The 13,479-nt window shown below is 42.1% G+C and overlaps 1 protein-coding gene across 1 annotated transcript in view; it reads left to right on the forward strand.

Moving 5' to 3' along the window:
- LOC124594070 (esterase E4-like) overlaps positions 1–13,479 on the forward strand; it is a 247,648-nt gene that overhangs the window by 216,612 nt on the left and 17,557 nt on the right. The window contains exon 14 of the mRNA XM_047132420.1: positions 12,874–13,003. Coding sequence (XP_046988376.1) covers positions 12,874–13,003 — 130 coding nt within the window. The remainder of the gene's footprint in view (positions 1–12,873; positions 13,004–13,479) is intronic.

Raw genomic sequence — 13,479 nt, forward strand, 5'->3', positions numbered from 1 at the left:
AGCCAGTTGCTCGGCCACCATTGACCAGACGTATTCAGTTGGTGAGAGATCTACAGAATGTGGTGGCTAGGGCACCAGTCGAACAGTTTCAGTATCCAGAAAGGCCCGTACAGGACCTGCAACATGCGGTCGTGCATTATCCTGCTGAAATGTAGGGTTTCGCAGGGATCGAATGAAGGGTAGAGCCACGGGACGTTACACAACTGAAATGTAACGTCCACTGTTCAAAGTGCCGTCAATGCGAACACGACGTGATCGAAACGTGTAACCAATGGCACCCCATATCATCACGCCAGGTGATACGCCAGTAGGGCGATGACGAATACACGCGTCCAATGTGCGTTCACGGCGATGTCACCAAACACGGATGCGACCATCATCATGCTGTAAACAGAACCTGGATTCATCCGAAATAGTGACGTTTTGCCATTCGTGCACCCAGGTTCGTCGTTGAGTACACCATCGTAGGCGCTCCTGTCTGTCATGTAGCGTCAATGGTAACCGCAGCCATGGTCTCCGAGCTGATAGTCCATGCTGCTGCAAACGTCGTCGGACTGTTCGTGCAGATGGTTGTTGTCTTCCAAAAATCCCCATCCGTTGACCTAGGGATCGAGACGTGGCTGCACGATCCGTTACAGCCATGCGGATAAGATGCCTGTCATATCGATTGCTAGTGATACGAGGCCGTTGGGATCCAGCACGGTGTTCCGTATTACCCTCTTGAACCCACCGATTTAATATTCTGCTAACAGTCATTGGATCTCGATCAACGCGAGCAACAATGTCGCGATACGATAAACCGGAATCGCGATAGGCTACAATCCGACCTTTATCAAAGTCGGAAACGTGATGGTACGCATTTCTCCTCCTTACACGAGGCATCACAACAACGTTTCACCAGGCAACGTCGGTCAACTGCTGTTTGTGTTTGAGAAATCGGTTAGAAACTTATGTTAGCATGTTGTAGGTGTCGCCACCGGCGCCAACCTTGTGTGAATGCTCTGAAAAGCTAATCATTTTCAAATCACAGCATCTTCTTCCTGCTGGTTAAATTTCGCGTCTGTAGCACGTGATCTTCGTGGTGTAGCAATTTTAATGGCCAGTAGTGTATACGATCTACTGCTACTGCTTCCATCTGTAGTTTGTGAGTGATTATTGCACATTGGCGTCGAACATAGGAGGTGGTCTCTCTGACAGGACCATATATGAGCCTTTAGTTCCCAGACCTCTATCCCACACGAAGTTAACTGTTTGTAACATTCGAAGTCCTGAAGCAGAATGAGAGCTATACGTCAAAGGAATTATTTACTAGAAATGAGTTAAACGAAATTCATCACTAAATATAACACCGGCGCACACACAGATTTGCTTAAAAAATTGCCAAATCAAATGCAGCAGATCCTCTCGCCATGATTGCAAGAGTTGAAGAGTTATGGATCTACAGACTCGCTGCGTCCTTGTGACCTTTTACAGTAACATCTGCGGACAATCTGGCTTCAATCTGACCACCAGAAACTAAGGCGAGACTCGTGACTCAACGCGTCACCACAGAATGCCAATCCATGTCCCAGTTAACTCTAACTTCACATCCTGTTGTCTGTAGTATGGTGTCGGCGGTAAACGACGCATAGCAATGCAAGATCCACTTTACATCTTTCTGATCCGCCCCTTCTTCAGACACGTCGAATAATGCTAGGACTGTCTCGTGGTACAGTCGCTTTCTAAGAGCCCGTGCCTACCCTTCTTGCCACACTGGTGTCGTGAGTCGGTCTCCTCGCTATTGGTGCTGTTGTGATTTCACTACACGCAACTGACAGTGCGGTCTGTCGGTATAAGGCTCTCCTGTCCCTTATGCTAATATTTCGGCCTTTCTTAAAGTTCGAAAGGTGTCGATAAGTTGCATGTGGATGTCCTATGGGCACTTTGTGTTACAAATGGTTCAAATGGCTCTGAGCACTATGAGACTCAACTTCTGAGGTCATCAGTCCCCTAGAACTTAGAACTACTTAAACCTAACTAACCTAAGGACATCACACACAACCATGCCCGAGGCAGGATTCGAACCTGCGACCGTAGCGGTCGCGCGGTTCCAGACTGTAGCGCCTAGAACCGCTCGGCCACCACGGCCGGTCGTTGTGTTACAATCTCCAGCTCAACATACATATGCCAAGCCATGGAAATACTGGAGCATCATGTGTTTTTGGATGGGGTCCGCCTTTAGCAAAACACAATTTTGTTTTGTCCCAAACATGTTTCACTGCAGTTGCAGCATCATCAGTGTGCTTTTATTTTATAGCTGTTTAACATAAAGAATGTTCTTTACTCTTTGTATACATGTAAATGTTAGATTTTGAATCGTAATTACAGATTTTCGAAGAAACATAAAAGTAATGCTCTTCTGTGTTCTGAGTAACCGGTATTAAAGTTTCTGCTTGTCTGTCCCATATAAACTGATTTGCAGTCTGACGTGTTAGTTGGTGAATACCAGATAAGTTGTGTTTGTCTGTGCTTGTATTGGTCGTCCTTAGTTTCCTCTGTGTTGAGTTGTCTGTCCTGTAGGCTATTTTTAGCCCTTGGTTCTTGAGTATGTTACCTATTTCGTGGGCTGCTTTGTTGTTGTAGGTGAAAATGGACCACGTGCCTGTAACAGCTGTCATTCCACATTTACTGAACAACTTGTGGACAAGAAACATATGCCAACAGACATCAATACTTATTTGAAAATCCCCAAACGCAGCAACAGTCCCCCTCAAAAAACTAAGGATTGCAGAAAACTATCAAATATAAAAAGCCATAGTTGAAGGAAAACAAGTAATAAATTAACACACAGCTCTCTGCAATGGATCTCTGTTCTCTGCCCTCAAATTATACCACCAATCTATCCAGCCTCCACCCCCCACTTCTCACACACATACATACACACAAACACACGCACACGCACACACATCAAAAAAGTTTTGCATCACCCCCGTTCCCAGAACACCTGAAGATAGATTTTGACTTTGGATGCTGTATCACAGACACAGTGCCTCTGACTGTTCATAGATGTCATTAAACCCGCCCAACGATGTAAACAACCATGCATGAGCAGCGCCTATTAGGCGAAAGGGGTCCGACAGCCGATCAGTTTTAGTCATTCCACCAGGGAGGAGATACACAGCTCGTGTTGTCCGTAGTTCAACCATGCCTAGACGGTCAATACCGCGGTTCGATCGTGTCCGCATTGTTACTTTGTACCAGAAAGGGCTATCAACAAGGGAAGTGTCCAGGGGTCTCGAAGTGAACAAATCGATGTTGTTCGGACATGGAGAAGGTACAGAGAGACAGGAACTGTCGATAACATGCCTCGCTCAATCCGCCCAAGGGCTACTGCTGCAGTGGATGACCGCTACCTACGGTTTAGGGATCGGAGGAACCCTGACACCAACGCCACCATGTTGAATAATGCTTTTAGTGCAGCCACAAGACGTCGTGTTACGATTCTAACTGTACGAAATAGGCTGTATGATGCACAACTTCACTCCCGACGTCCATGACGAAGTCCATCTTTGCAACCACGACATCATGCACCGCGGTACAGATGGGCCCTACATCATACCGAATGAACCGCTCAGGATAGGCATCACGTTCTCTTCATTGATGAGTGTCTCATATGCTTTCAGCCAATCGTCGGAGACATGTTTGGAGGCAACCCGGTCAGGCTGAACGCCTTAGACACACTGACCAGCGACTGCACCATGGTGGAGGTTCCCTACTATTTTGGGGTGGCGTTATGTGGGGCCGACGTACGCCACTGGTGGCCATGACGCCGTAACGGTTGTACGACACGTGAATGCCATCTTCCGACCGATAGTGTAACCATATCGGCAGCATATTGGCAAGGAATTCGTCTTCATGGACGACAATTCACACCCCCAACGTGCGCATCTTGTTAATGACTTCCTTCAGGATAACGACATCGCTCGACTAGAGTAGCCAGCGTGTTCTTCAGACATGAACCCTATCAAACATGCCTGGGATAACATATGTGTATAACATATGTGTGTGTGTGTATGTGTGTGTGTGTGTGTGTGTGTGTGTGTGTGTGTGTGTGTTGAATTTCTCTGAGAAATTCAAAATAACCGCCATTGACATCTTCCACTGTTCCACTGTCTCCCATCTTGTTTTCACACCTTCTACTGTTCCACTGTCTGCCACCTTGTTATTACAGCTCGTAAACAGTGACAGTGACAGCTCAGTACACAGAATCACAATGAAGAAGATCACGAAAAAAGAAACTGCAAGTGAAACATAATGCAAATAGATACACACACACAAACTAACACACCCCTTTCACATGAATTATTAATCACAGGCATAGCCATAACAGTTTAGAAGTCGTAATTTTTGCGTAAATGTTTTGTCTACGGTAAGTTGCATATGGTTGCAGGAGACAAACTGTAAAGAAAAAGTCACTCAAAAAACGTAATACAGCAGGTAAACCACACCATGTCGTAAGAAGATATGAATACACAATTTTATGTGCTCTTCAAAAACCTGTAATTACGATTTAGAAACTAATATTTATATTTATTTAAACAGTAAAGAACATTCCTTGTGTTTAAAAGCCATAATAATAAAAAAAACACTGATGATGCTGCAACTCCAGTAAAACATGTCTGGGACAAAAAACAAAACTGTGTTTTGCTTAAAGCGGACCGCACTCAAAACATATGTTATTGTTAAAGCAAACGCAGACAAAAGAGCTTCAACATCAAGATGATTATGTGTGGGATAGAATGAAGAGGGCTGTTTATGGACGACGTGACCCACCAACTGTTACTTTTACTTGTTTTAGGTTTAAAACGAATCTGTCTACTTCACTGAACATTACATTTATTTCACATTGTACAGCCACACAAAGACACACACCGTCAAAGACCTAGTTTCTAGTACTTGTCTCTCCAAAGACTCTAGAGCAGAAGTGCTGCCAACTTTTGTCTGCCACTTAATTAAATACAAACACATATAACTGTAATACATTCCCTTATTTAATTAAGAAAAAAAAGGGAACACATCAACATGAAAGAACCATCTTATGACATAAATCTAACAGTCTTGGTTTTGCCAGCGGCTTCGTCAGTATATCTGCTAACTGGTCCTCAGTTGAAAGATGTCGAATTCCTAACTCTCCTTCCAATACCTTTTCTCGGACGAAGAAATACTTTATTTTTATATGCTTAGTGCGATGATGGAACTGGGGTTTTTGTGCGAGTTTCACTGTTGCCTGATTGTCAACCTTAAGAACTGAAACTTCACTCAGCTTTCTCATTCCTCTAAAATGTCTACACAGATACATTATCTCCTTCACAGCTTCTGTTGCAGCTGCCAGCTCTGCTTCTGTTGTAGATGTTGCAGTCACTGCCTGTCTTTGGCTGAGCCAGGAGATAGCTCCACCTGCATGTGTAATAAGTACACCAGATGTTGACCGTCCAGTTTTGTTGCACCATCCAAAGTCTGCATCGCTGTAGCAATCTAATATGCCACTGTACAAATTTGGACGATAGATTAAGCCTAGGTCACATGTACCTGCTACATACCGGAGTCTCGCTTTAGTCGCACTATATCTTCTGTTGATGCCGTGTCAAGAGTTCGAGACAGGAAGCTCACACTATAAGCCAGGTCAGGTCTCGTTCCAAGCATCAGGTACATCAGTGCTCCAACTGCTTGCCGATAGGGAAAGTTACACTTCTTTGCATTCTTTCCTGTAATGTATCTGGTTCCTTTATGATTGGTGTTGAGTCAGGTTTGCACTCTTGAAAACCGAAACGCTTCAGAATCTTCTTTGCATAGGCTTGTTGACATATCTTGATTGCATCATCATCAAAGCGTTTTATCTCAAGTCCAAGGAAATATGATGCTGGTTTCACAGTGATCTTAAATTCCGCCTTCAACTCATCATCAAACTTTCTGGCATACAGCTGATCACTTGCCATAACTAACCCATCGTCTACATAAAGAGCAACTAACAGTTTCTTGCCACCTTCTTCTCTGATATGAAAACAAGGATCTGCATCACTTGCCTTGAAACCTGCTGATATGTGAAATGCTCCAAACCGTTTACTCCAACATCCTGGGGCTTGCTTAATTCCTTACAAACTTCGCCTTAATTTGCAAACTCTCTCTGTGCCATCATTATACCCTTTTGGCTGTTGCATGAATATTATTTCTTCTAGTTCTCCATACAAGTATGCTGTAGACACATCAAACTGTATTGAACAAATTGTGCTCAACTTAGCTACTGGACTGAAGGTCTCACTGTAGTCCACACCGTAGCGTTGATTAAATCCCTTGATGACAAGTCTTGCTATATATTTCTCAACACTTCCATCAGGATTAGTCTTTACACGAAAAACCCACTTACATGGTATAGCTCTTGCTCCTTGTGGTAGAGTAGTAAGTTCCCATGTCTCATTCTCTTGTAGTGACTTCATTTCATTTTTCATAAGCGTGCTTCCAGTAAACACTTTGTGTACTGTTTACAGCTTCTTCATATGATTCTGGTTCTTCATTTGTTTCATTAAGCATCTCTTCAGTGAACATTACAAAGTCATTTAGCCAGGAAGTTTCATTAATGTTTTTTTGTGGCGGCGTTCGTAGCGACAAGCAATTCGCTGTAGAAACGGCTTACGAAGTCACCGCCACACTTTTAATAGCGGGCCGACCGGTCCGCTGGAACAGTGAACAGAAAGATGAAAACCCAAACACTCTGATTAAATAAAAGTCGGTACTTATCTTTATTAACGAAGATACAGAAACACAGTAGTGAACTCCGTGTCTACAGAAATCTGTCTAGTTCGAGTCGGAGCGGCTAGGTCAACGTCGGCTGACGACAAACAACAACTCTGCTGCGATGAACACACAACTGACTAGCAAGTACACAATTCGGTGGCGAGTATACAACTGAGCGGCGAATACAGAATTGTCCTAGCGCTCGCGACTCCAGCGCTTAAGAAACCAGAAGCCAGCGGTGGCGCGCGCAGACTTGCGGCGATTTCCTGTCTCGCTGGCGCTGCTTATGCGGACGGCGTCCGGACTTTGATGCTGCCAACCTTTTGGCAGCGGGCTCGGGTGGCATTACTGGCTAGGATATAACAATGTTGAACGATTTCGCAGTTGTCGATGAGGCTAGATAAAGATTTCCTCTTCTCTGGTATCAGCACTGCCCTCTTCAGTCTCCTTGTTGGAGTTTACCTCATATTTTTCTTCAGCTGCATACTTTCCCTGATTACTTTGCTCAACATCCTGCAATGGTAATTTGACTTGCTCTTCACAACTTGCAGTCTTTTCATGGAAGATTACATCTCTGCTGAGAATGACTTTGTTTTCTTCTTTTACCCAAATTCTGTAACGCTCATCTCCATCATACCCCACGAAATAACCCTTGACAGCTTTCTTATCCACTTTCAATCTTCTTTGAACTGGAATGTGGGTATAGCATGTAGAGCCTATTATACATAAATGTTTTATACTAAGATGGTATCTGTTCTTTCGGACATGTCCGAAAGAACAGATACCATCGATGATCATGCTGCTCGTTAGAATGAAATTACAATGAAATGAACACCCTAAGCTGCTTACAGGCGTTGCCATACGTCAACAGGGACATATATTCATGAAAAGCTGTCCCCTTTGACGTATATCAACGCCTGTAAGCAGCTTAGGGTGCTCATTTCATTGTAACAAATGTTTTATTCTTGGCTTCTTGCCAAACCACAGCTCAAATGAACTAATTCCTTCCACAGATGATTTTGCAGTTCGATTCAAAAAGCACACTGATGCTCCAATCAATTCTGCCCATATGGCTGATGGGAAATTAGCTTCTTTATTTGAATACTTGAAGGTTCTTGCTACTTCAACTATAATTCGCATGTCCCGCTCACTTCCACCATTTTGTTGTGGTGTGTAGGGTGCTGTCAGCCTCTGAGTAACGCCTTCTGTTTGCAGTATGTCCTTAACTTCCTTACTGTCGAATTCTCCACCTTGTCACTCAGCAGCTCTTTGACTGTATGACCCAGCATCTTTGAATGTTGAAGAATATATTTCAATGCAGCTATAACTTCAGACTCTTGCCTTACAAGGAAGCAATGCCGAAATTTTGTGTAGCTCTCTTTGAACACAACATATATCTCTTCTTCTCAAAAGATTCATTGAAGGGTCCACAGACATCAGCTGACATTAGTTCACCTGGGCAGGTTGACATCTCTCTGTGACCAAATGGTAAGCGATGTGCTTTGCCATAAATGCATGGCTCACAAAGTGACTTCTCCAGGGGAACATTTACGCCTAACTCCCTTTCTAACATGGTGTTTATCCTGATGTCCCCACCTCTCATGATACAGCTGCATTAATGTAGTTTCTTCAATGGCATTTACTTCAGCAATTTCTTTGGGCAAATTTGGTTGAATGTCTGCCTTGTACAAGGTACCAAAGGGCTTACGGGTTCCATGCAGCACTACCTTGTTATCAATTTGAAGCCAACACTCTCTTGTTGATGACTTAAATTCACTATTAGGATTCCGGTCCTGTGCAGCTAACACTGAAAGCAAATTTCTAGATAATTGTGGAACAAACCATCATTCAGAGATGATAACTGAATATTGCCTTTTCCCACTGCCATTAGAAATCTCTTCCGGCTGCCTTTACACCACATGGAGTGTCTAATTTTAGAAAGTCTGTAAAATACTGTGAACAGTTTGTTACATGCCTTGTAGCTCCATTATCAACCCACCACGATGCTGAATCTGCCTCAACTGTATAGACCTCTTCACAGACAGACATTAGCACAGCGCTAGCAGCAGCACAACTTTCTTGACTTCTGTTTCGATTTTTATTTGGTCTTCCATCAGAAATCCACTTTTTGCAGTCCTTTACCCAGTGGTCCTTACGCTTACAATAATTGCAAATGTCACCTTTTCTTAGGTCATTCTTGAAGAACTTGCCTTTGCCATCTGGTTTTTGTTTACTTACGTTCACCATTAATGCTTCCTTTGGTGTTTTGTCACTGTTTGGATTCTTCTAGAAATTCCTTTCAAACATACATAACTGCACTGTTAACTCATCAAATGTTCTTTCTTCGTCCTGTGTTAACAACATCCAACTTGATTGAAAAGTTTCAAATTCACTTGGCAGAATATGCAACGTTTTGCACACTAACATAAGGTCTGGTAAAACACTTTCGTTTTTAGCTTTGAGTCCATTGTTTAAATCATTCCACAAACTCTTCAATTTTGCATTGTGGGTAAAAACATTATCACCTGGTATCCAGCAGAAGGAGAAAAAGTCTGTGCAGATTTTGAACAACTGATCCTTGGATGAAGCTTCAAACTGCTGCTTTAAGGCGTCCCACATATCGCTAGCTGTTTCCTTGTCCATTACCTTTTGATATACTTCATCACTGATGGCGCTAGTTATCATACACTTTGCATAACTATTTGCCTTTCGATACAAATCGAACTGTTCTTTGTGTTTCTTTGCTTGTGCATCTGCTGCGCCGTCTTCCAGTGGCTTGGGCTTAACTAACCTCATGTCAGTAACATCCAATGCACCTTCATGGTAATCCAGCAAGTCTCTTATTTTTCGTTTCCAAATTGGCCAGTCCATTTGTCCGTTAAGTGGTTTTATATTTTTTGACATATCCATTGCTGAATCTTTGCTTCAAAATACAATAGGCCTATATGGCCGAAAGTTACTTACTGAAAACAAATCTTAAAATCTAAAACTCATCTGTCGATGTTTCTGACCTCAAATCTCAGCTGGCTGTGCTCCACTCAAAACTCAGTTGACGACAATCTAACCTCAAATTCTGACTACTGTATTTTCTACTGGGCATAAAAACTCTCGTTTTTGGCGCTTACTTGCACTAACACGGTTCAGCAAAAGGTTTTACAACAACGGTTTTCACTCTCAAGCACTCGTTATCGTATTTTGTTAGCTTTTCGTCTCTGTTTAGAGTCTTTAATTCGCTTAGGACACTTAAGCGAAACTGGGCCCATAACCTGTTACTTTTACTTGTTTTAGGTTTAAAAAGAATCTGTCTACTTCACTGAACATTACGTTTATTTCACATTGTACAGCCACACAAAGACACACACCGTCAAAGACCTAGTTTCTAGTACTTGTCTCTCCAAAGACTTTAGAGCAGAAGAACTGCCAACTTTTGTCTGCCACTTAATTAAATACAAACACATATAACTGCAATACCAACCACTCTGGAGGAACTGCGCCTATCGCTATTGAGGAGAGGGACAGTGACTTGATGAACTTGTGGACAGTATTCCACGATGAATACAGGCATGCATCAATGTAAGAGGACGTGCTACCGGGTATGAGAGGTACTGGTGTGCATAATCTTGACCACTACCTCTGAAGGTCTCGCTGTATGGTGGTACAACATGCAATGTGTGGTTTTCATGAGCAATAAAAAGGACGGAAATGATGTTTATGTTGATCTCTATTCCAATTCTCTGTACTGGTTCCAGAACTCTTGGGCCCGAGATGATTCAAAACTTTTTTTTGATTTGTGTTTATGAAATAATAATAATAATGAAAAATCCTCAAACCTACTCTCTCTCTCTCTCCCTCTCTACCCTCTCTCTCTCTCTCTCTCTCTCTCTCTCTCTCTCTCTCTCTTCTCTCTCTGTCCCTTACGCACACACACACACACACACACACACACGCACACACACACACACACACACACACACACAAAAGGCACAGACACCTCTGAAATATCCAGAACAACTGCCAGGAACACCTTCAACTGTTCTGTCAGCTATCTTGTTTTTACACCTTCAACTGTTCCGCTGTCCACCATCTTGTTTTTACAGTTGTGAAACAGTGACAGTGACAACTCAATAACATAGTGAAGAAGATGAGGAAAACAGAAAACTTAAGTGAAACATAATGTAAATACACACACACACACACACTCACACACACACACACACACACACATAGAATTAATTAATTTAAGCCATATTGTAATTTTTGCTTAAATAATTTTGTCTACACTAAGTCGCATGTGGTTGTAGATGATAAACTGTGAAAGAAATCAGTCGCTCTAAAAACATAACACATCAGGAAAAGCTAGAATACATAATTTTATGTTTCTTCGAAAATCTGTAGTTACGATTTAAAAACCAATATTTACAAGTATACAAACTGTAAAGAACATTCTTTATGTTTAACAGCCATAAAAATTAAAGCCCACTGATGATGTGCAATTGCAGTGAAACTTGTTTGGGACAAAAAACAAAATTGTGTTTTGCTAAAGGCGGACCCCAACCAAAAACATATGTATTGTTAAAGTAAACCGAACAAAAAAGAGCTTCGACCCCAATATGATTAGTGGAGAATCAGTTTGTTAGTGTTGGTCAAGGTGCTCCTAGTGCAAAGCTTTCAATTTCTGTTAGATTATCTTGTTGTATTGGGCTGTAAAATAAGGAAGGTTAGTGTACAACCACGGATGAATGAAGAAATCAGCCGTGTACTTTTCAATCGAACCTTCATGGCATTTTTTTTTTTTAATCTCGGGTACCACAGCAATGAATTTATTAAAAGACGGTGTCAGTTTCCACTTTATCTGTATTAACTTCATTTGTTCGCAACTGGTTTCAACCTTCTAGTCCATTCTCAAGTGATTTTCTGGATCTGCAACAGAAAACTATGCCTTACGTATTAAATTGTCAGCGTCTTGAAATTTGTGTTTTCTATTTATTTTTAATTTATTTTATTTTCCATGCTATTTCATTTCTTACTTCTTAACTTTACTCAGCTGAACAGACAAAATACAGTCACAGTATTTGAAATTGTCAAAGGTGTTGCCACAGTGGTAAAACCGGTTCCCATCAGATCATTGAAGTTGAGCACGGTCAGACCTGGTTAGCACTTCGATGGGCGTCAGTCCCCATCTGCCGAGTGCTGTTGCCAACTGGGATGCATTCAGCCCTTTTGCGGCCAGTTGAGGAGCCACTTGACTGAGAAGTTGCGGCTCCCGCTACGAAAACTGACAACGGCTGTGAGAGCGGTGTGCTGACCACATGACCCTCCATATCCGCATCCAGTAAAGCCATTCGTCTGAGGATGACACGGCGGACGATCAGCAGCGTTGGAATTTGCAAGGCCTCTTCGGACGGAGTAAAATATTAGAAATTATTATCCCATGCTTATATCACGTTTGTAAGTGGCAAGCGGCCAAACCAACAAGACAGCATTTGTGAACCAAAACGAGTAGAAAACACAAATTTTGAGACGCTGACATTTCAATACGTAAGAAAATGTTTATTACTGTAAAACCAAAAAATCACCTCAGAATGGTCTAGAAGGCAGAAACTAGTTGTGAACAAATATAATTAATACAGCAGAAGAGAAAAATGTGACTGAGTTTCACCGCAGTTGCCTTAACCTACTTATGGAAACAATGAAAAACATAAATCTGGATAACTGCATAGGAATTTGATTTGTCGTCCTTCCGAATGTAAGTCAAGAAGTGTTTTGCCACTCTGCCACCTAGATCACTTTGAAGGACATGGAAAGGATTGGACAGGCTGACAGTGCAGGAAGTACCTGACGCACTAGGGACCATCAACGGAGAAGTGTCACTGTTGAGCTCAAGACCCACACCAACCTGTCTGCAAAAGTTCTGTCAAGTCAGTACAGTGGGTGGTCTTCTTTAAGCCAACGGAAAAGCTACTTCTTGTTAAGAATTTTGGATTTCCTTTAAGTCGATCTCTTTTTTTGTAAATTTTGTTTATTTGCCCAATAGTACTACGCAATTTATAGTTTTGTAGTATGTTTTAGAAATAATAATAATAAGAGTAATAATGAAAACAGGTGCCATGCACGGTGAAGACGCGCACGCCATCCTGTACTCTCCGGAAGATGACCGAGAATCAGATCCAGATTCTGAGGAGGAGATAAACGACGTCTGGCTGTCGATGCTGACAGATTTCGCAAAGACTGGGTACGTACGGTATACCGCTGAACTGACTGTGAAGATTCGTTTTTCTATATAGGACATAGATAAAAGCTAACAGGTTAATTGCCACTCTCTCTCGTCCTATACTCCGTTTTCTTTAATTTGTTTGTAACGTTACTAACACGTCTTATCCAATTCACTACTCGTAAGTAAGTTAATAAGTCTGTCGTCAAAGAGTCTCCCCATTCTTACACGCTAACTTGCAAACGGGGATGTTATTTGTATGATGTTACTCATCGACTTCTGATTTACATATGAATTTTGAAAGAAAAATACGTTTAGATTAGGCCCAAAGTAGCTATGTAAAATAAAAGCATAAAAAGAAAATACGTTATGCAGTAGCTCGACGCAATTTAATGCAGTAACACTATTTTCCAGCTTAGTGTCTCATCCCTTACAATTCGTATAGCGGCTTGTGAAACAAGGTGGGACTGATGTAAGTTTGCGAAATGTCCAGAAAG

This window comes from Schistocerca americana, chromosome 2 (assembly GCF_021461395.2).
Source record: "Schistocerca americana isolate TAMUIC-IGC-003095 chromosome 2, iqSchAmer2.1, whole genome shotgun sequence".
In the NCBI taxonomy this organism is placed as follows: Eukaryota; Metazoa; Arthropoda; class Insecta; order Orthoptera; family Acrididae; genus Schistocerca; species Schistocerca americana.